General features: G+C 45.6%; 1 protein-coding gene across 2 annotated transcripts in view; it reads left to right on the forward strand.

The window, feature by feature from the left end:
• Positions 1 to 23,921, forward strand: part of ERN1 (endoplasmic reticulum to nucleus signaling 1) — a 69,284-nt gene that overhangs the window by 23,402 nt on the left and 21,961 nt on the right. Inside the window, exons 2-7 of one of the 2 annotated variants that reach the window (XM_080682447.1) lie at positions 1,053 to 1,173; positions 13,150 to 13,183; positions 14,224 to 14,296; positions 17,957 to 18,029; positions 20,049 to 20,171; positions 23,055 to 23,156. In XM_080682447.1, coding sequence (XP_080538573.1) covers positions 1,053 to 1,173; positions 13,150 to 13,183; positions 14,224 to 14,296; positions 17,957 to 18,029; positions 20,049 to 20,171; positions 23,055 to 23,156 — 526 coding nt within the window. The remainder of the gene's footprint in view (positions 1 to 1,052; positions 1,174 to 13,149; positions 13,184 to 14,223; positions 14,297 to 17,956; positions 18,030 to 20,048; positions 20,172 to 23,054; positions 23,157 to 23,921) is intronic. The other variant, XM_080682448.1, reaches the window with a different exon arrangement.

Consider the following 23,921-nt stretch of genomic DNA (forward strand, 5'->3'; position numbering starts at 1 on the left):
TTTTTTTTTTTTTTTCTCTCCCTCTATCTGAAATTAATAAAAATGTATTAAAAAATTTTAGATTCTTTATTTTTCCTGTGATAATGAATATAAGCATTTAGCTTTTTCCACATGCTGTTTTAATGATTACATAATGCTTCATTGAGTATGTGTCATAATTTATTTCAGCCACTTAGATATTATTGGCAATTCAGGCCTTTCTAGTTTTTTTTGTATTTATAAAATGGGATGTAATGCGTATCATTGTGCACAGAGCTTTTTCCATATCTGGAATTATTTCTTCAAGATATAGACATGGAATTACAGGACCAAAAATATGATCATGTTTATACTTTCCAGAAAGACTGCACTAACAATTTTCATCACCACCAACAAGTGAATTTCACTACCTTGGGCTAGTTCCTTCAAAAAAAATATTTTTTTAATTCATTGAGCATAAAATGTGCATTTTTATTTAAACTGTATTTTGAGTATAAGTGAGGAGTAATTTGGGTTATGTTTTTTATGTATTTTTTTATAACATGTCTCTTTTGAAATCTTGTTGTTTTATTGCTACATAAACTCATTATAGAATGGGAGCTGTTTTCCTTATTTTGCTTTAAACATTTCCCCATAATTCTTTGCCCTTTAAAATTTCATAAGTGTGTATGGGTGTGTGTGGGTGTGTTGGAATTCTTTTTTATCATGGAGTCTTGCAAGATAGCCGAGTTTTAGAAAGTGAAATATAACTAAGAGAAGGAAGTCAGTTAGAAAGCTGAGTGTACTCTCTACCTCAGGGATTATTTCAAAATCCCTGTCCTTGTCATGTTAGGTCATAAGCCAATCCCTCTGCAGGAAGGATTGTCACTTAGAATAGGTGACCTGGGTCCTAGTCCTGACTCGGCTGTTGTCCAGACAGGTGCCCTTGATGGGAACCTACGCTCTCCATCCTCAGTTTCCTCATCTCTAAGCTGGTGGATTTTAGAAACTTTCGGGGGCGGAGGTCTCTGGTGGTACATGCCTCAGGTGAAGAATCATGTTGACCAGGAAGGTTCTTCTCCATCTCATTGCAGATTTTTGGAAGTCCCAGCACAGTGACGCTTCCTGAAACCTTGTTGTTTGTGTCAACCCTGGATGGAAGTTTGCATGCTGTCAGCAAGAGGACAGGCTCGATCAAATGGACTTTAAAAGAAGGTAATTTGGATTTGGTCCTTGGGTGACATGGACATGTGCTCTGCTGCCCCCAAGGAAACATATTCCAGAAAAAGAGAAAAGCAGTTATATGTTATTTAATAAAATAAAAAGGGATAATGGAGTCAAGGAGAGGATAGGGCTCAAAGGTATGTTTATAGCTTAGATTGTGATTATCTGCTAAGTATATCAGTTGAAGAGACACTGGTGGGCTCTGTGTTTCTTGTTGTTGTTTTTTTGCTTCTGTCCAGGTTTCATGCTTAAAGGGCTCTAGGCTTTTCTGTTAATGGTTCTGGCTTGGTCTTCACACAACACATGCTGCATTAAATTTTTTTGTTAAGTTCTAATAATTAAAATCTTGTAATCACTATTACAAGAAGGCGTCTTCTCTAACCGCAAATGACTCATTTGCTTTCATAGAGGCTGGAATAATTGAGGGCTGTAAGATTTGACATTCATCCAGGTTGGCCACTTGATTGGTTCTCTACATGGAGGGAAGTAAAAGACAGATCTGTTTCTCCTTTCGTAATCTCCCACAGTTTATGGTCTTGTCTTCCTGGTGATAGTGGAGTCCTACAGCTGGGAAACTGTATTCGATTTCCCAAGTAATCTTCCCCGGTAAAGCCATGCAAATCCCAGGATTTGGGGCTTTCCGTGTCAACTCTGTTATTCTGTCCAGTAATGATCCTCACTTGGGCCTAGATGAGGCCCTGACCAGCGTGTTCTCTTCCGTCACTAATCCGTGACTCATTATTGTCGTGAGCACAGCAAGTGTTTTTCCTTCCTTAATAAAATGTCCCCAAATAGTATTTTAGATGGGAAAACAGGGGCCTGTGTCAGAGGCCACACGTCGTCTTGTCAGTGCAGCAGCAAACCTAGTTACCATCCATAGAGGATGGCAGCTGAGGCACTACAGACTGTCCTGCGGCACCTGGCGGGGTCCTGCTTGGATCAGCAGGGGCTTTAAGCAACAGAAAGGACCAGCTCTCAGGAGTCAGTGGCCATAAGAAGATGGTAGAGCTGGGTTTTGGCATTGCATTACAGGATGTTATCTGTACCGTCTTCCTGTGTGAGCCTTTTACTGGTTAAAAAAAAAAATCAGAGTTGTTGAAATTTCACAATTTCGGATTTTGTCCAAAGACGGAAATCAACAAGGTGCAAAAGGATTGCGATAAGCATTTTTACTCTTGTGTGAAGGCTGGTCCCTTAGTTGCAGTATTCCTAGGCAGGACATTTTTGCCCCAAGGACACTTCATTCTTCTGCTTTGCTTTTTCCTGTATGTATTGTTTTAAATTGACCTTCTCCAAGTCTTACTTTCTAGAAGTAACCTCAGCTATATCGGGCACAACGGGGTCCTGTCTTGTTTGTTACTTAGCCAAACATAAGAATCAATCTGTTCTCTCCTGTAGTTTAGAGCTTAAAGAATTTGCCTCTTTTTTACTTAATTTAACGTGTTTACAGAACCTAGTCTGTGAAAGATACTCTATGGGCCCAAAGAAGAAAAAGACAGTACTTGCCCTGAGGGAGCCCACAGTCCGGAGCGTGTGGTGACCACCTCACAGAGGTCCTAGGAACTGCCCGAGGGAGGGGGCCAGGAAAGGCTTCATGAAGCTGGGATGTTGGAGCTGAACCTTGGTGGGTAGATTGGATTTCAGTCCAGAGAAGCGAGGCCTGGGAAGGAGGGAAGGAGGTAGCACATCTAGGCAGAGCAGGGAGGAGGTAAAAGGCACTTAAAGGAAGAATTAGAGAAATCTGATTAAGGTCTGATAATCTCAGTATTCAGTATATTCTAAGTCTCATTGTTTTTCTGCGAATAAACTGGCTTATTTTAGTGAAATTTAGCCCTATCTATCAGTAGCCTCAATATATATTTCTTTACAAAGATTACAGGTGGTAATATGGAGACCCTGAGCTTTCAGTTCAATTTTATTATTTTTTTAAAATATTTTTTTATTGACTTCAGAGAGGAAGGGAATGGGAGGGAGAGACAGAAACATCAGTGATGAGAAAGAATCATTGATCCGCTGCCTCCTTCCTGCATGACCCCCAGTGGGGATTGAGCCCACAACCCAGGCATGTGCCCTTGACCAGAATCGAACCGAGGACCCTTCAGTCCGAAGCTCTATCCACTGAGCCAAACGGGCTAGGGCCAATTTTATCTTGCAGTTATAACCAGAGATTTCAACATTGGTATTTGCAAACCATGAACACGTAAATAGATTATAAGTGTTCAGATACTGTTCTAGGTCCTGAGGATACAAGTGAAGGAAACAGACAAAATCCTTTCCTTCATAGAGCTTTTATTCTATGGGGAAACAGATAAGGAAATAAATGACATTCGAGAGCTCTGGAGAAAAATAAAACAGGGAAGTGGAGTAGGGGGTGCCAGGCTGCTGGGGTGGGAGTGGAAGGGGCTGTAAGTTTAAACAGGGACAGCCCCACTGAGTAAGAGCTCAAGGAAGGAAGGACCAAGGATCCTCAAGCTCAAGGAACCCAACAATGCTAACACCTGGTCTTCGACTTCTAGTCTGAAGAACTGAGAAATAAATACCAGGCTACAGTTTTTTGTTACGGCAGCCCAACCAAGCTGACTAAAACACCCAGCCTCTGCTGTACAGCATCAGCAGGTGCTGTGTTGAGACTGAACTGATGGGGCCGGGAGGAAGCAGGAGACCAGATGGAGGCTACTGCCCCAGTCCAGGCAAGGAAGGCTGTGGGCTTGGGCCTGCACAGTAGTGGGCAGTCAAAGTCAAATGGAAAAACCTTGCCGATGCAAACAGACACCTTTAACTCATCAAACTGGGGTTCTGCAGAATATACTAGTGTACCTGTTACTCCATTTCATGGTTTCCTAACTGTTTACTTGTTTCAGAGGCCAACAAGCTGGGAGTGTTTTTTTCTTTCCACTGAGTGGTTTTGGCAGGTGCTTTTGTTCCTCACCCAAACATGTGTTGCTGTTCCCAGAAATGGAGATTTCTTACACCATCGTGGCAGACTGCACCTAGTGCAAAAAGAGTTTTATTTGTTTTCCGACACCGAGTTGAGTTCTGACACTGTGCATTAGCTGTGATCTTCCTAAGCTGTGATTTTTTTAACGATAGTACCTGCTGTCTGTCTGTCTCTAAAATATCACCAGTGAAGATGGTTGAGCATGTTTTATTTCTGCACTTTCTGCCCAAATGCAAACAGAGAATATTGCCCTCATGCTTCCTGTTGTATTAGTTTTACGAAGCTCGCTTCGGCCTGCTGGGGTCCAAAGGACTTTCTCTGATATTGCCAGCTCCTGGTTTACGGCTTCTTGCACACAATTTGAAATGCTAGTTAATGCCGATTTTTGACACTCAGATCTTCATCAAATTGCACTTAACTCTTTAGCAGCCCTACTCCCATCCCCTCCATGGCACAGAGGACTGGATCTAATTTAGAACCACCCTTTACTAATTATAAACATATGCTAACTGTGCAACATAGCTGCTTTCCCAACCAGATGGGCCCGGACTCCTGAGATGTCCCTTGAAGGGTTAATATTGGGGATTCTTATGAGGGAGGGATCAGAACTAAATTGGTTATTTGAAAGTTGAAGAAAATCTTCCCACATGAGTTTTCCTTTTTTACTGTGTGCCTCTTGCTATGGTTTCTCCCGGTGCTGACAGCACGCCCACCCAGTCTGGGAAATAGAGTGATGCTCTGCTACTCGGTCACCAAGTCCTGTCACGCAGGCTGAAGAAGTGTCTCCCAAATCCGACTCCCCCTCCCCCTCCCCCTCCCCCTTGTCAGGGCCTTAGCCAGGCTCTCCATTCATTTCCCAGATGAATGCGTCAGCTTCCTGACTGTGGTCCCCGCACCTGTCTTATCCTCCCATTCACCCATCACACTGCTGTCGGACGTGCCCCCTGAAAAGACGAATTGACCACACCACACCCCTGCTGAAATAATCCTGGTGTTGACTGTTAGCAGTGCTGCTCCAGGTGTGGTCTGCCCTCCTGTGTTACCTGTCCACGAGGAGAGAAGTACAAAGGGAGATAAGCATCACCCATGGTGTGATCCGTCACTGATTAGTTTGGGGCGCACTGGCTCACAGGGTCAAGGCCAAGCTCCTCGGTATGCATGCAAGGCCCTTCCGAATCCGCTCTTGCCCACCTCTCCAGCCTCAACTCCCTTTTTTCCCCCAGAGGTGCCCCTTGTTGCAGCCACAACTCCTCTCCAGGCCTCGGAGACATTGGGCCTTTGCTTCTGCTCCCTCCCCTCCAGCAGCCTGCACTGCGGGGCAGACTCCTATTCATCCCAGGTTACTTCCCTGTTTCCTCAAGCAGGGTGAGCCCCTTCTTCAATTGGGTGTTGGAGGCACTTCCTGCTGGTGGTGTGAATTTTTGTTTACATTTGTCTTCCTGCTGAATTTCTAACTCCTTGAAGGTGGGGTCTCTAGACAGCCAGGGATGCTCAGTAAATGTCAGAGGCACCTGATGCCAACTCGAGTTCCAGAACCCTTCTGACTAGACATCCTTCAGGAGCCCTGAAAAACAGATGAGGCTTGACTTTGCCTCCTCAAGAGACTCGCCTGCCACTCGTGCCATCATCATACTAGTTGCCAGTTCCAGTTTCTGATCTGAGTTTCACACGGCTTTGCGGCTTTTTGCAGGAAGCCTTCTGTCCTCCTCTAGGCTGTGTGCCTCTGGAAGTGTCCGACATCTGCCTGCAGAGGTGTGATGGAAACGTGAGAAGGGAAGTTGTGGGAAGGTTGACATTTTGTTAATAGTCCTAATTTCTCTTCTCCTAAGAAACTTCCTAGGCTTCAGATACGCATCACCACCTTCCTACTTTATCGGCTAAGCACAAGAAAAGTGTTTCTTTGTTCTCCATTGTCTTGGAGGACTGAAAATTAAGTTTCATAAGAAGGGACATGAGAGGGCCTGTTTCTGCTTTTGAGGATCTTGGAAATGTGTTTTCTGTATTTTACTCTTTGTCATGGAAGATTCTAAACATAAACAGACATGGAGACAATTATATAATGAACGCTCATGTACCCGTCACTCAGCTTCAGCCGTCACCAGCTGGTGTCCAGTCTCAAATGTACCCGCTCACAGCCTCCCTCATGCTCAGGATTGGCTTCGGAGCAGCACATCTCCCGTTGTGGAGATCTCTCTTAGCCCGCAGCCACCACACGTAGCATAGATTTCAACTCCACTGGGTAGTCTTTGCTGCATTACTTGGTATATATCAGAGCACAGTTGCAAATGTTGAGGTGCATGAATAAAATTCCCCCCCCCCTTTTTTTACTGTGACTTAGTTATTTATCCTTTTGTTCATCTTGGGATGCCGTGCGAGGTTTGATGGCACTCCCATCACTGAAGAATGAATTCTGTGAAGTTAGGACATGCTGAGAGGTCGTAAGTCATAGTATTGAATTGCCTTATCCTCCCCCTTTAATTTCCTTCGCAACTGATTGTACCGTTCAGTGTGCGTTTTTAGGTCTGACTGACTTCTGCCAAGGTGAAGGTGAATAAGAGCCTAGTAGAAGTCAGCTGCCTTTAGTATGGGTGGGTTTTAGGTTACTTTGGTATCTCCCCACGATCGTCTTCGTCACACATGACATTTGGTGCCTTGCAGAGGTTACCTGTAAGAAAACCTGTTACGCCGAAACCGGTTTGGCTCAGTGGATAGAGCGTCAGCCTGCGGACTGAAAGGTCCCAGGTTCAATTCCGGTCAAGGGCATGTACCTTGGTTGCGGACACGTCCCCAGTAGGGGGTGTGCAGGAGGCAGCTGATCGATGTTTCTCTCTCATCGATATTTCTAACTCTATCTCTCTCCCTTCCTCTCTGTAAAAAATCAATAATATATATATTTTTTTAAAAAGAAAACCTGTTACGTCCTCTCCCAGTTATGATGAGATTTGGATTTTGAGGCGCTTTTGATTGGGTGTCTATTTTAAAGTGTTCTCCTCATGCAAGCTGAATTTTGAGAAACGTTTTGAGACTTTCTTCCCCACAGTTTGGATCTAACAACTGAATGCGAGTGAAGAGTGTAGATTCCAGAAGTACTTTCCTCTGGAGGGAGCAATGAGCTGCCACTGGGGAGAAGTAGTCCCTAATCGCCTCACCTGAGCATGAGAAACATATTTGGGAGACTTGAGTTTTGAGTTAAGGGAGGGTGAATGACCTTGTTCCTGCCAATAATTTTTATAAGGAAACAGTGTTAGAACCTTAAGCATTTTCTTGAGGAAATGGCATTTGTCTACTGCAGTCAGACTAGCCGATCTAGTTTCACTGTTGGCTAGGATTAAAATGGTGTGCCCTCTAACTCATTCCTTTCTTTCACTTTACTTTTCTGATCAGGACTAAGTTTTGTTGACCTTTTCCCCCTCCTTTTTGGTTCCTGACCATCCTTCCTTTTCCCCCACCCAGGTCCCACCCTGGCCATCTGACTGGCATTATTGAGTCGTCTTCCTCATTACCCTTTCTGATTCCTTCTTTTTCTCATTTGCTTAGTGCCCTGTCTAACCTTTTTTCAGAGGACTGTATCACATCACTCTTTTTCTCAGAAGCCTACAATCTGTTCCTAGCCAGTGCCCGCCACGCCACATCACGGAGTTCTCACGGCTTTCTCCTCCACGGTCTCGCTGCCTGCTGTTCAACCTGATTTGCATTCAGGAGGAGCACTTCACACTTGCCAAGCCTGTGTCCTCATTCCCACAAAGAGGTGATCGTTCTTCACTCTTGTAGTCTTGTCCGCCACAGCCGCCGGGCCAGCCTTCTTTATGGCACGGTTCTCCCTGAGTGCACCAGCCTCCCTGAGTTCTCTCACCTGGTGGTCTGTGATACCTATGGCATATACCACGTGTTTCAGCCATTTATTGTATACTTGGTTTCGTGTATACCAGCTTTCCAAGCTCTTTTTCCTGCATGGCACGAACCAGGGAACCAAGCTGATGGTAGATGTCTGATGTGTTTATGAGATGTGTGTACTAATAGCTGGGATGGGAGGGGAAGACGAGGCTCTTGAATATTGGGCCTGGGGAAGGTTTACAGGGAGCACAAAGCAGATGGGAACTTCATTTGTGGTCTTTGGTGCTTCGTAAGGGCCAGCTCAGAACATCTCCAGTCCCCGCCAGAAGTGCACTTAAAGGGGCTGGTTTGGAGACTTTTAACTAGTCCTGACATCTTCGTTGTACCTGGAGAAGTCTTGCAGTCAGAGAAGCTGGTTTTAAGCACCGGGTGTGTAGGGGTCAGTAGGTGGTTGTGCTTTAGAAAGAAGAGTGAGGTGGACCGGTGCTCATCTAGATTCCGCCAGAGAAGAGGGTGTTCCGGAAATATCAGCTCATCTGGGGAAGAGGAGGCAATGATCTTGGAAGGTTCCTTGAGCTCCAGTCAAATGGGCAGCCTGTTCTTGTGGCTTCTATAATCAAAGGACATTATTCCTTCCTACATAGGAGAAAGTCTGCCTGGAGCTACCTCCAGAGAAAGGCCGTCAGTCCCCATTGCTCCGGTTTAAAACAATTATTTAAATTTTGGTTGACTTCATCAGAGACGTTTTTCTGTTTTGCCGACTTACCACCCCCATGTTTCCCCATCATTGATGTTTCCCTCACTCTCTCTGCCTTTCCTTTCCTCTCTGAAATCAATAAAAACATATTAAAAAAGAACAACACTAGAAATACCCAAATGTCCACCAACAGGTAAAGGAAATTGTGAGTACTCCTTCCGCCATAAAAAAAGAACCAAGTATGAGGCACACAACAATAAGAATGAATTATAAAAATGTGATGTAGGAAGAAAGAAGCCAGACACAAAAAAGAGACCCTACTACATGAATTCCATTTGTAAACTTTTAGAACAAACACACCGATCTATCAGTGGTTAGATGGGGTGGGAGTCAGGGAAATTGCACCTAAAGAGGTGTGAGAAATGTTCGGGGGGATGGAAATTATCTGTATCTTGATTGTGTATGTTTTTCAAGACTCATCGAGCTGTACATGTAAAGTGGATGCATTAGGAGAGAAAACAGAGCACATGCAAAAGAGAATAAGCCCAGTTTGTGTGCTTATAGTCAGAGGGGAGGCAGTAGCCAGCCAGAAAGACTTGACGAACCTTGGAGATAGGATACTGCTTGAGGGCCTAGATAGATGAGTGTGAAATGTCTATGAATGTGAAGGTGAAACCTTTGTCCTATGGAGATGCAGGGTGGTAGAGTTGGACACACTTGGAGGGTGAAGGGTAGGGAGTTTCAGAGAGCCACAGGAGGCCCAGTCGTGTGGAGGGAAGGGGGCCTTGAGTCCCTAAGTGAAGGTTTGAGGCACCAGCTGTGAGGAACAGGCAGCAGAGGCCAACCGGGAAGTAGATAGACTTATCTCCTATGACATGGGGCCCCGCTGGGCACAGATGTATAATAGTATCTCCAAGAGTGGAGTTTTCTTCAGCAGTGCTCAGAGCCTGGGGGGAGGTAGGGGGCTGCTTGGTAGATTCTGGGTTGAAGGCTGAGAGAGCATAGCTGCTGCATCATTAGAAGTAATCACGATGGATATCCAGGCTGGGCAGGAAAAGAAATCGGAAGGAAACTAATAAATATATTGAGCCCCTCCTGTGTGCCAGGCACTGTTTTAGATTTTTGGGATATAGCAGGTAATAAAAGATGAATCCTAGCCCTCACAAAGTTTATAGTAGTTAGAGTTAGACATTAAATAAAATAAATAAAATATACTACTATACTTCAGAGGCAGTGTCACGGAGAAAAATTAAGCAGGCAAGAGGGCGGAGCATCCTGGGGGTAGGAGGTGGTCATGGAAGACCTCTCTGAGATGGTGACATTTGATCAAAGACCTAGGCAGAGGAAGCAGCAAATGCAAAGGCCTGAGGCAGGGACACGCTTGGCAGTAGTCGAGGAATACAGGGAGGCCAGCACTTCTTTTGGAAATAAAAATACTTAAATGTTTACCTTTACGAACTTGGACAAAGGGAAGTGGTGAACATCTATTTTGACTCATTTCTGTCTCAAGTTAAAAAGGATTAGACTAGTACAAACAGGAGCCATGAGTGTTCCATAATCTCACCCAGGTTTCTCTAAGTATAAAGGTTGTGCCTTTTCAGGCCTGACCAGACAGGGGAATCAAGTTGAGTTCAGTGGCTGCCCCCAGGGCAGCACTGAGCAGGTTTGGGGTTTTTTTTGTTTGTTTGTTTCTTCCTGTGTTAATCCAAGAAACAAATCACTAATTTCAGGTTTTTAACCATTGTCTTTCCTCTTCTGATATTTTTACCTTTATCTGATACCCTTCCTTCCCCTGGAATAATACCCATTTTTATATTTGTGAAGTAACCACCCCCCCCCCCCTTTTTTTCTTCTGAAAGTAAAACAGCTTTTATCCTTATCGGTCTCCATATAGATAGAGTGGCTTATTTGGTAGCAGTATTTGTTTATACTCGTATAGTTAGGCCAGGTTTCTTTTCTCATGGCTCTTTTTTTTAAAAAAAAAAAAAAAATCAAGAATCTTGCCTGATACCAGTTCTCATTATTAAATAAAAACAATCACCTTTTCGTCTTGGGCTTTCGTTGCATGTTTCCACATAGTGCTTTCTGCTTTTATTTTGCTGGCTTTCCCAATATTTTTATCTTTAACCTTTTACATTATGGAAAATTTCAAGCATATGTAGAGAGAATGGCAACATGACTGCCCCGTGTTGTCACTTTCATCTTTAAACAGTTACTGACAAGCTGCCATTTTTTTATCTGCCCCCATACAATGTTTTTTTCTGTAGAATTTTAAAACAGATCTCAAATTCAAAAATTTTTTTAAGAAAAGAAAGCAGCCCGTGTGCTCACTTCTGTGAGAGCCGTCTTAATAGTTGTCCTGACATGTGGCCCTGAGCCCTGCAGGTGTTTATTCCGGGGCCTTATTTTACTGCGTGGGTGGGAAAGCTGAGGTGGCCAGAAGGTCCCCCTACTGGAGTGCATCCCCTCCTAAGCCTAGGAAAACAGCATGGTTTTCACACAATGGTGTCGTTGTCCTACCGATCCTCTTTCCTGGCTCCTGCCAGTGACAGCCTCTGTCGCCACTGGTGCCTTCGTGGTGCAGGACCTGGGACCTGAGGCCTCCGTGTCAGGTGGCCAGTGGATAAGCTCTGGGAAGCCAGGGAAATCTTCCCCTGAAGACGAGTCCCTGAGTGAGCAGATGCTGTACCACAAAGATAGGCTTATGAATAGGAATCACAAACCCGTTGCCTCCAAGGCTTGTTTCTGGCGACTTGTTAGAACTCGGCAGTGTCTTCCTGTGGAACAAACCAATGAGATGCCCTCTGGCCCCGCCGTGCGGCTCAGTGTTTCCCTTTGGATGCAGCATTCCTGCTTTTCCCGGCTTGCCTGGCTGCAGGGCTGCTGCAGTAACGGGGCTGGGCTGTAAGCTGAGTGGTGTTTCAGTGGGTGAGTGCTGTGGGTCCTGATTTCCTGCCTCTTGCATCAGTCTGTTGTACCGAGAGGTGATTAGTAGGAACAACAAACATGTGCTTACTGGCTGGAAGTGTCTCCGGTTTCCTATCATGTGTTTGGTTTAATGAATTGTTTGTTTGCTGCCCACAGACCACATGTGGTGTGTGTGCCTCTGTTGTTGTGAACACCGTATGCCATCATGTGGGAGCTGGGCTCGTAAGGCAAAGTCAACATTTGATAAGGCCTGACAGAGCTTTCTTTGACAGTCCCCACCGACTGGGAGAAATAGACAGCCGCCTGTCACCATAGGCAGAGCCGGGAGAGCCTGGAACTCTGTGTCCACAATCACATCACAGTATTTGCCGTCCTCGCCCCCAGCTTTGAAGTTGTGGGTGGTGTGGCTGTACAGCCCATGGTGTTTTTGATGCTAGAGATACCTCATCACTGTGCCATCTCATGCCTGTGGATTTTAGCTCTGTCGCAACACCACTGTGTCAGCGTCCTCTCACCCCACCACAACCGCCCAGGAATCCGGAGCGTCCTCTGGATTTGTGCCAGGAGAATCTAGGGAAGGAGAAATTCTGCTGTTTTGACAACTACAGATAGAACATTGACTCTGAGAGAAAACTTTTTCCCCAATTTAAAAAGTAATGCCTACCTTTGTACAAATTTGAGGAAATAGAGAAAAGGTGGGGAAGTCACTTTATATTTTCAACAGAGATAACTCACAATTAGCATTCTTTGCCTCTGCATCTAGTTTTAGCGATGTGCATGGAAGATATTCTGAGCTGCATTAATACTCTATATACAGTGTTATCTGCTCTCCTGAACAGAATAGTGTAACGATTTGCACACGTTTTAAGATTTTATAAGCCCTTTTAGGAGCCCTAATTTTCTTCCAGGTGGGCATTTCATCATTTAACCATGTTCTTGAATAGTTGAGTAATTTGTAATGCTACTGTGAGCATCTTTGTACATAAAGCATTTTCTATATTCTGTTATTTTTATACTACACTTTATAGAACTGGGATTAATGGGTCAAAGAGAATCATGAGAATGAACACTTGAAGGCTCTAAGATTGCCATACTGCTGCTCCAAAGGGTGTACCCATTTCCCATCCAGTCAGATTCTCATCAACAGCAAAGCTGATTCTTAAGCCAGTTTTGCTTTTCTGCATGGGAATATCGGGTACCGCTCCAAGCATTTGGCAAGGTGATGATTTTGGTTTTAAAAGTCCTTGATGTGTCAGACAGTGACACTGACCCACTGTCCACTGAGGGCTGTGACTGGTTCTCCCGTCGCTGTCCCTCCCCCAAGTTATCTGCACGTTTCTTGAGAGCAGTTCCGTTCTGCTGTCAGTTCTCTCTCCAATCTCAGTGGCAATCATAAGAGCTTACATTTGTGTCTCTGTGTGTGTTCTCTAAAGTGCCTTTATGCACGTTATCTCATGTAAATAAACCTAAGTTGTCAGTACAACTTGTGAATTGGCCCTGGGAACTCTCCAGGAGTCTTGACATCTCGGAGTCTGTCTGATGGTGCCTTTGTTGTTGTTCTTTCACACAGATCCAGTTCTGCAGGTTCCAACACACGTCGAAGAGTAAGTTTTCCGATTTGCTTCAGTACTTTGCTTTAATGCATTTTCTGTATTATTCAATATTTATGAAGCCAATTGCTGGGTGTACATATGCACAAATTTAAGATATAAGAAAATGATAGAGACATGGAAAGTCTTACAGGTGCCATGACAGAAGCCTGTGTCGGGGAGAGGGTAGTCAGTTCCTTTGGGAGGGAATGAGTAGCATTATGGGGGAGGAGGGCAATGGTATTTAAAAAGGCTTATTTGAGGTGAAGCTTAAGTTGAGGTTTGAACTTAAGCTTCCAAAGTCCTCAGGAAGGCCTAAGGGTTTAGATCTCTCCCTCTTACTGTGTTAACCATGGAGGGGAAACATGAGGGTGACCTGCTGCTAGAGGTGTGTGCTAGAATAAAGGCGGGATGGCACCTCTAAGAGCCTCAGATGCTTCCTCCGGGGTTTCTGTGTGACCAGGCATAGTCCTTCAGCAGGTTAACTTGACCAAAGACCACCTCGCAGCTGCTTCATGGGAAGCTACAGGCCGAGAGACCTTTATCAGTGTCCTTGGCAGGTTCTTTCTGATGTCAGGCTTTCAAAGTCTGCTTTTATTGCCTCTGGTTTAAAAATAAATGTTTGTTGGACACTAAAGGCAGATTTGTTCTACCTGTTTACGTACCATACCACACTGTTAAGTACTAGTTGTTGAAGTTATTGACTTGAAAGCTGAAAATCAGACTCGCTGGGTCCTTTTTACTTATTTTACCTTCATCCAGAGGGCTTTGACCCGATGATGATTTACTCTTCTATGATGATTTATAATTTTCCCGTTGCCGGTGCCTTTTTTCCTACTCAAGTACAGCATACACCCACCAGAGTGGTATTTTGTTTGTGGCTAAAGTGGACAGGCAGTGGGTAGAATTAGCTTTCATACACACACACACACACACACACACACACACACACATACCACTTTCCCTCTCACACCAGTCATGGCGTTCATGGCTTTGGTATTTTATTTTGTGCCCTGAGCTGTAATCTGTCATTGATACTATTGCTTCATTTCTAGGCCAGCCTTCCTCCCGGATCCCAACGACGGCAGCCTGTATACACTTGGGGGCAAGCATAATGAAGGCCTAACGGTGAGCGTATTTAGCTTCTTTGTACTCTAGAGGTTCTAGACCAGCCATCTTCCACTTTTGCTCTTTGAGATCACCTGAGAGCTTAAAGACATTTGGGGGATTCTGATTCGGGTGGTCTAGAACGGGGCCTGGGCATCGATATGTTTTTACAGCTTTTAAATGGCAGCCAGAGTTCAGAAATATTAATCTAGACGAGCAGGGCCCAGCCAACACCCTGGAAAGGTATAATACTCCCTTCAGTAATAGGGTTCACTCTAGCCAGTGATTCTCAAATTGGTGTGGAGAGCAGGGTAGTTTGAAACACTTCCCATCCCCATGTGGGGGGCACATGGTATCCCCATCTCCATTTGAGAATCTAGATGGCATGCTCCACCTTAGCTACACATTGTGATAACCTAGCGAACCCTAAAGAAATGCTGAGTCTAGGCCCCAGTTTCAAGTCTCCATTTAATCAGTGTAGGCATCAGAATAAGAGAATTTAGAAACAGGCCCACACATATGAGCACCTGATTTATGACAAAGACAACACTACAGTGCAGTGGGGAAGGTTCATCTTTTCAATAAATGCTTGGGGTCAATTGGGATATCCCTGTGGGAAAAAAACTCAACTCACACCTCACACCAGACACACAAAACTCTGTTCCAGATAGATTGCATGTGTAAATGGGAAATGTGAAACAAGCTTTAAGACAAAAAGCAGAACATCTTCATGGCCTTACAGTAGGTAAAGGTTTCATAAATAGGATACAAACAAAACAAACACATTCACACTAACATAAGGAAAAAAATCGGTATATTGAATTACATTCAAATGCAGAATTTTTTTTCTTTAAGAGACACTATCAAGAGAGGCAGGACACAATGTAGTCACAACACCCGTATCCAACCAAGTCCTCGTATTCAAAATATACACATTGGGGCAAAAGTAGGTTTACAGTTGTGAGTATGCAAAACAGTTTCTTCTTTAATTACTGTATTGTTTTTCATACACACAACTGTAAACCTACTTTTGCCCCACCCTGTATAAAGAATTATTATGGATTATTTTAGAAAGACAGACAACCCAATAGAAAAATGGCAAAAGAAGAGATCTTAATGGTCAATAAACACATGAAAAGGTACTCAGCTTCATTAGTCATTAGGGAAATGTAAATAAAAATCACAGCCAGTGTGGCTCAGTGGTTGAGAGTCAACCTATGAACCAGGAGGTCACAGTTCGATTCCCGGTCAGGGTACATGCCTGGGTTGTGGTCTGGATCCCCCGGGTGGGGCGTGCAGGAGGCAGCCTATCAATGATTCTCTCTCATCGTTGATGTTTCTCTCTTTCTCCCTCTCCCTTTCTCTCTGAAATCAATAAAAATGTGTAAAAAAAAAAAAATATATATATATATATATATATATATATATATATTTTTTTTTTTTTTTTAAATCAGAGTGTCATACTACCAGCCATTCATTAGAACGGCTAAACTGAGAAAAAATGGAAAAAGAAAACAGGTCTGGGAAGGGGGGAATCAAAGCAATTGGAACTCCCGTGTGCTGCTGGTGGAAGAGCAGATCAGAACAACCAGTTTGGAAAACTGTTTAGCAGTATCTGTGACAGCCTGTGACCAGTAATCCCCTCCTGGGTTATATATCAACAGAAATGCATGTATGTGTTCACCAAAAGACAGGTACCCGAATGTACTGTGGCACTATTTATAATAACCAAGAAGTGAAAACTACCCAAATAGCACCAGTAGTCAACGGGATAAATAAATGATGGCATTGTATACAGTTTAATAGTCTACACCAATGAGAATAGTCTGTGATGTGGATGAATCTCGCCAACATAAGGTTGGACAAAAGATGACAAACAAGAAAGTCTCCACAGTGAATGATTCATTTCTATGAAGCTCAGAGACGGGGAAACTAGTCTGTGGTGTTCTGAAGTTAGGATGGTGATTACCCTGGGAGTCCTGGACGGAAAAGGCCAAGGAGGGGCTCTCAGAGTGCCGTGAAGGTTCATGCCCGTCCTGCGTGCTGGTTACATGGGCATGTTCACGTGCAAATGTAACTGAGCCCTACACATCCCTGAGCTCTCTGATTGGGAGTTCTGCTTCAGTGGAAAGTTTAAAAAGCCTCTAATGTGCAGCCAAGATTGAGAACCACTGGTCTAGACTGTAGGTGGCTTATGAGCCTTAATTTGGGTATTTTAAAATTATTTGATGAATACCTGTGACTGAAACAGGTGGGAGAAGGGCAGACCTTGTGTAGAGGTCTGTGTGTTTCACCTTCAACATTTCTCTCCACATCACTTGAGCCTCCATTGCTGAAGCGCTTTGTTAGCCAGAAACTGAGTCCAGCAACTTGTATACGTTGTCTCATCTGAACCTCTAAGCAGCCCTCCGGGATGTCAGTGTTGCCCCCATACTCGAGGAGTGGAAACTGTGCCTGGGGGGGGCGGGTGAAGGAACATGCCAAGTCCACAGCTTCACGTTGGACTTGAGACTTGAAGAGCTCTCGAACTTCCAAAGGATGCTCTGACCTCCGCCCCACATGATGCCTTCCTGTGTTGTGGGTTAGCAGCGCCAGGAGCAACATGTTGCCGCTCAGGCCCTGAATCGGGAGGCTCAGCAGAGAGCACAGGACTCAGGCTGGAAGCCTTGCAGTGACTTTCTGATTCTCAGAAACATCTGGCAGAAGCCCAGTCATTACAGCCACCCTGTGGCATTTTTCCTTTTCTAAGGCTTAGCTTAAACCTTGGGATGATGGGAAAGTCCAAGTGATTAATTATTTAAAGTTCTGTTTATTGAAGCAGGAGAGAAATCTTTCGTGGAGAAAAAGGTGGCAGCATAGTGGAGGCAGTTATCTATAGAACGGTTTCAAAAACACAGAATGTTCCAAAAATAAAGCACACTGAAACAAACCTTCACCAAAAGGACTCGTCAGATGTCAGCTGGAGGCTCAGCAGAATCGGTTTTATGATGAAATGCAGCTGAAACAATGTGGATTCCTCTGAGTTTCTTTTCCTGGCACTTACCATGACTTCCTTTTAATACCAAAAGGTTCGATTTGTCCTCTGTTTTTCAGTAGAGAATTATTTACTGAAAAAAACATCAAAACTTCTCTTCTACTTCAGGCTCCTATGTTGCCCACGTAATGATGACTTCTTTTTCTCGAAGCTCCCGCTGGGCATGGGGATTGCTGCTCTTCAGAATTAATCTCATGGCTCACTCTCACCCTGAAAAGCATTGACATTCTACTCAGTCTTAGCTGGCTCTGGGCCAATTTTCCAAGACGGGCGAATTCTTCCTGCCCCCTTAGAGTTTCAAAGATTGTGTAACTCTCCATATTTGTGTAAGTCTTTTCAGAAAAAGGTCTGTGTCGCCCCCAAGAGTGCTCCGGAAAAGAGACTTTGGGGGGCCCGTGGAGTAAAGGAGTTAGTGTTTATGGTGCCAGGCACCTGGGAGCCGGGGGCTTGTCCAAAATGGATCTGGGAGCCTAGGGCACCCCTTCTCCTTGGTCTCCAGTTAGGAAAACGCCCATCTGCCATCAACAGTGTTCCTCTCTTTTTAGCAGAATTGGGTAACAAAAACAGAGTATACTGTGAAAATTGTAATAATTGCATAAGACTTGGTTAACTTATTTTTCCCTTTGCCTTTTTTTTTTTTTTTAAAGAAACTTCCCTTTACCATCCCGGAGTTGGTACAGGCATCGCCATGCCGAAGTTCAGATGGGATTCTCTACATGGGTAAGAGTTCCTGTTTTCCGCGCTGAAACTTTGAGCTCTTTGGAAATGAGCCCAGGAGCTGGGCAGGTGGCGTCTCTGAGAGAGAGGTGCAGTTCCCTCGCCAGCCCTTCTGGGAAAGGTCTTTCCTGCCTGAGTTGGGCTTGTTCGCGCCTGGATCAGCTGAACAATTAAGAAAGGGCTCCCCGCTTGGGAACAGACTCCACACCATTAATATGGTTACTCATTTAACAAGCTTTTAGCTGTGTGTTGACCTACCCCTGCGATTTAAAGATTGCAACATACCCAGAAGCAATTGGCCGAAATTTTAAGTGAATACAATGGTGTGAGCCAAGAAAGGGAAGCCAGGCTCTTGCCTATTCATTATAGGGCTGTCTTAGTATTTCCTGCTATCAGAATATTGGATAAAAACTGCGCTTAACACCCACAGGGGCCACATCTCCCAAAGCATCGGATCACCTGCTTTCCCTGTACCACATCACTGCCAGAATGTCAATAAAAATGCATTTGTAACACAAAGGAGAGCTGTATTTATCTTGAAATCGTAGTCGTAATAATATCCTGTATTTATACACCAGTTTCTGGAGGAACTGAAAGTGCTCAGTGCCTATTCATGCCTGGGGGTGGGGGAGCCTGTATGTGTATTTCTGAGCCTCTAGTGCAGGCCAAATAGTAAGTTCTTGCTAGGGACTCTGGCTCTGGCTTCCTTCCACACCTTCAGAGTGAGGACCTCCCCCCAGCGAGGGAATTAGGGAAAGGACCAGCCCAGGCTTTCTCTCCTCTGTGCTACGCCCCAGGCCCCTCTGAGCACCTTCTGACCATCTATCACTGGTTTCTATTTGGCCTTCCAGCGATTCGTCACTTAGGCTGCATTTAGGATCTTGTGGTTCCATCACCTTTGGGTGGTGCCTCTTAAGTGAGTTCATTACGCACATTTAAAAGTGTGGCAGTTGTCCTCTCCATCCATGAAAGTGGTGCTGAGTTATGGAGACTGCAGTGGTCCTCGAAGTTACCAGAGAGGCGCCGTGCCAGATGGAAAGGGACCACGGTCACAGCTGTTGGGTGATGTTTTCGCTCTGTCGTCAGATCTTTTTCATATTAAGATTTGTTGCTGAGAACAGAAAGTTAGGACCTGTGGACATGTGTCGCACATGTGGACTTGGCATGTATGCCACATCTGTTAGAGCTAAGCACGGCCTTAGCAAATTCGAATACCCGGACTCTCCCTGGCAGCTTAGCACTGCTTCTGACAGTCCCTTGAAATAGGAAACTTGGCCAGTGAGTTAGGAAGAGATGCACACACATCATAGTGAATGTGTTGACCTTCAGATGGGAGGCCCATGCTACGGACTCATCACTCCCATGATGCTCTGGTGTGTGTACTGTAGATGCACATCTCTGAGTTTTCCTAAGAGTTGTGTGGCTATGCCGCTCACCTGATCATACCTTTGAATCAGCTGACTGAGGTGAGAGGTGTAGCCCGTGGCTGGGAATAACTTCCTGACTGGGACAGGGGCTGAGATAACTTTGATGTCATTAGCACCAGGTTGCAACCAGCTCCACTGCCCAGTGACAGGCACCAGCTAATCAGAGTCAGAAACAGCCACTCTAGATCCTCTTCCACGCGAGCTCATCAGTAGGAAGGTTGAGATACAGGGATGATGGTTAGCAGCGCGCTGAACCCCTGCGTGCACTTCGGGATTTATATAGATCCTAGTCTGTGGGGAAAGCCTTGCCCTTTCCAGGCCAGACTTGTAGTATTTAAGGCCACTAATCAAACAGGACGGTACGAGTTACTAGGTTCGGAGAAATTTTTATACATGATTGGGTTACCCCATTATTATGAGACCCGGTGTCCCAAGCGTTCGTTTTATCTCCACGTTACCATTCCCACCTCGGAGCAGGGTAACGAGATAATGGCCTGTCCCTTGGACAGAGGACCTCCTTGGGCTGCTGGTTCAGCAGTGATACTTTTCCATATAGGACGAGTGTAAACCACAGTGTGTCCTTGTGACATTTCAGGTAAAAAGCAGGACATTTGGTATGTCATTGACCTTCTCACCGGGGAGAAACAGCAGACTTTGTCATCGGCCTTTGCAGATAGCCTCTGCCCTTCGACCTCTCTTCTGTACCTTGGGCGCACAGGTAAGAAGGAGCCTTTTGTCGTGTACAAACCTGCCTGAACTAGCCTCCCCACGGGTCTCTGCCTCTGGGCTTCCTTATGGAGAAGGCGGCCAGAGCTGTCTTCTCCTGCACAGATCTTACCACGTGGTTCCCCTTTCTAGACCCTCTGTGGCTCCTCATTGCCTGAGGGTTACAGTCAGATCTGTACGCAGCCCACAAGCCTACAGCTGCTGATTCTTTCCCCTCCTCCCTAGCTACGTTTCCCTCATTTCAACATTTTCCAATGAAGATAAACTACCCACAGCTCCCAGAATAAGCAGTGCTATTTTAAAAAACTTGGGAGTTGTGGGTCCCTCTCTACCAGGTATGCACGTTTTTGCCTGTCTGGCCAACATCCTGTCTCCTTTCACGTTGCTGCTCAAAAGGCACCCTTGCTGTGAGGGCTCTTCCTCACCTCAGCTCCCCATCCCTGCCCAGGACAGCAGCTCTTCCATCCTCAGGGCACGCACGCTGTGTGGGCCCATTAAAACCACCAACTCACTGCCAATCTCTGGCCCTTTAAGGCATCAGCAGCACCCTCCTCACCTCTTTTTTCAGCCTTGTCTTCTTTTTAATACTTGTCACTACATGTTTCTAAATCATATTTGCCTATTTTTCTGCCTCCTGCACTACACCATCAGCTTCCCAAGGGCAGGTCTTGGCTTTGCTCACCTGCCATATCTCCACACCGGGCACCTGTCCGACATGTAGCAGGTGCCCAGACGTTGAAGCGAGCCAGTGGGTGGGTGCTGAGGCCTTTCACTGCAGGGATCTGCCTTATTCATCGTACGTGTGCGGCACCTGACATCTTCCAGCACTCCATACAAATTGTGGAATAGACAATTAACACAGAGCTAAAAGGGGAAGCAAGAAACATTTAGAAGGAAAAAATTATACCCAAAACCTAGGAAGAAATCATTACAGCCCTGGCTGGCTGGCTCGGTTGGTTGGAGCGTCACCCATAAACCAAAAGGTTATGGGTTCAATCTCCAGTCAGGGCGCAAATGGGAGGCAACTAATCGATGTTTTTCTCTCACATTGATGTTCCTCTCCCCCCGACCCCCCCTTTCTCTCTCTTTTTCTTTCTCTCTCCCTGTCCCTCTCCCTCTCCCCACCCCCTTTCCCTCTCTTCGTCTCTGCCCCTCTCTCCCTTCCTCTCTAAAATCAATGAACATGTCCTCAGGTGAGGATTAAAAAAAATCATTACAATTGAGCACTAAGTTTGTCTAAACATTCAGGTAGCCAAGGCTTTAAAAAAGAGATGGCACCTTCCTCCAGGTGCTGTGGAAACAGTGCTTTTCTAAGAGTGAGTGAGGCTCCTCCGGGGCCCTGTAGAAGCTGGGTGGCTCTCCTGTTACGTGAGCAGGAAGGTCTCTATTGTTTCATTATCTATTGCTGCTTAACAAGCCACCCTCACTTAGTGGCTTCAAGCACCAACACTTTATTGATCAGGATTCCTTGAGTCAGAAATTCAGGGAGGGCTCAACAGGGATCAGTGGTCTCCACATGCTGTTGGCTGGGCTCACTCAGGTGCCTGGGGCCTTGGCTCAGCACCACACAGAGAGCCTGGACCTCTTTCCACGATGGCAGGGTCCTCCCCTTAAGTAACAGTGCCTCTAAGGCCTGGGCTCAGAAGTCCCGGAACCTCCCTTCCACTGCCGTCTGCTGGTCAAAGCAAGTCAGGAAGCCAGCCCAGAACCAGGGGCTGGGGAAATAGATTTTGCATGTGTCAAATTACAGTCCATTCTAGAAGGTTAAACCAAACCCACAAACCTCTCTACTTTGTGCTATGGACCACACTCTCACAGTTCTTAGAACCCTCTTATCTAGCAGAAGGTCTAGGAAGTGCTACCTTAATAGCAGGAGGTCTGAAATACCACCTTAAATCTCTCTGAGGTCTCAAAGAAGGGTCTTACTGCCTCACTTTATGTTTTTTAATCGATTTTTAGAGAGAGAAGTATCGATTTGTTGTTCTACATATTCATGCATTCATTGGTTGCTTCTTATATGTGCCCTGACCGGGGATTGAACCTGCAACCACAACATTTTAACCAACTGAGCTATTCGACAAGGGCTAACTGCCTCACCCTTGATTTGATCTGGACCCTGAGGCCATTTTTTGCTGATAGCACCCTGGACTTCATCTTTGCCCTAAAGCCATTTTTTACATTGAGAATCTTTTTCAGCTGGAAGGTCAGTCCTGCACCCTCTATATTTCCTCTCTATTCAGCTCGAAAACCGAATTGTTTCTTCTTTAGTTTATCTGTCTTGCAATGTATCATATGCAGTTGAGAGAAGCCATTTGGTGCTTTCTGCATTCTGCGTGGAAATCTCTTTAGCCAGATGCACAAGTTCATTAGGTAATTGTGTCACCACCCCATAACCTGAGTTACCCCTTTTCGGCTTCCAGTAGCAGTTTTCTTCCTGCTCTTTCAGTCTCCACGTCGACCTTTCGGCCTCCATTTGCCACCTGGTCCCAGTCAGTGCCACATGTTTTGGGTTTGGGTTATGACACCTTCCCACTTTATTAGGCACCAGTTTCTAACATCATCTGCCTATTGCTATGTAATAAACCACCCCAGAACTTCGTGGCTTAGAACAACACTGTGATACTGCTCATGATCCTGTGAGTCCTGAGTTCGAGGGCACCGCAGGGGTGGCTCGTCTGCACCACTTGCTGTTGGCTGGGTTCGCTCATGGGTCTGAGACTTCAGTTCCCCACATGGCCTTTTCTGTCTCCACGTGGATGGCCTGGACTTTTCTGCAGGCAGTTTAGGGAGGACTTGTCTGTTGTAATTTAGATAAGGTCAGCACCTCGGTGGGTGCCATGGCCCCTCCGGGTAACGGGCTGGTGTGTGTCCTCAGAATACACCATCACCATGTACGACACCAAAACCCGAGAGCTCCGGTGGAACGCCACCTACTTCGACTACGCAGCTTCGCTGCCCGAGGACGACGTGGACTACAGTGAGTACTCCGGGTGGCTTTGCCAGGCTGGGCGGTCCTTGTGATCCAGGAGAAAGGGCTCGCTCCAGAGGAAAAGCTGGATCTTCTTTTGAGACACCCTTGGTCAGCAGGCTCTGAACTTCCCATGGAATTAGAGTAAATACTTCAACACGCAGCGCTTAAGGCAGGTCCTGGTGAGAAGTGAGGAGGCAAAGCCAAGGAAAACAGCGCAAGGTAGCCTGAGAGGAGGGAAGGCGCACTCTGCCCGGTCCCCTGTGTCTCAGAAGGAACTTGCTAGAAGCCCAGTGGGAAGCAGGAAAAAGCATCACCTTGTGACAGTAACAACTCACTGCCTACATGTGGCTCGCCCTCCAGTTATTTCTCTAGTGAACATTCCCCCAACTCAAATGAAAACTAAAAACCGATTCTGCCAGCTTAATACCGGGGTCAGGGTCTGATAGAAACCTGCTCTGTGGTCAGATGTGTTCAGCCCTGACTTTGAGCTTGATCAGTAGGTTTGAAACGATTGCTACCAACTGCATCCCCATTGGCTCCTTTCTGCTCAGCATTTCCTCTCACTAAGCGAATGGAATGCTGACGAACGCCACTAAGTAACTCGCCTTCCAGAGGGTGATCCTGTCTTAGGCTTACAAACCAGGCAGCTCCTAGGGTGTTGCTGTGGGAGAGCCTGAGCGAGCTCCTTGGAAACGAGAGGGACTGTTCGGGGGAATTCTGAGAACACTCCAGAAGCCTTGTTTCCTCTAGCTGAGTGGCCGAAACCTGCCG

The sequence above is a fragment of the Plecotus auritus genome (genome assembly GCF_963455305.1).
Source record: "Plecotus auritus genome assembly, chromosome: 7".
NCBI classification, from domain to species: domain Eukaryota; kingdom Metazoa; phylum Chordata; class Mammalia; order Chiroptera; family Vespertilionidae; genus Plecotus; species Plecotus auritus.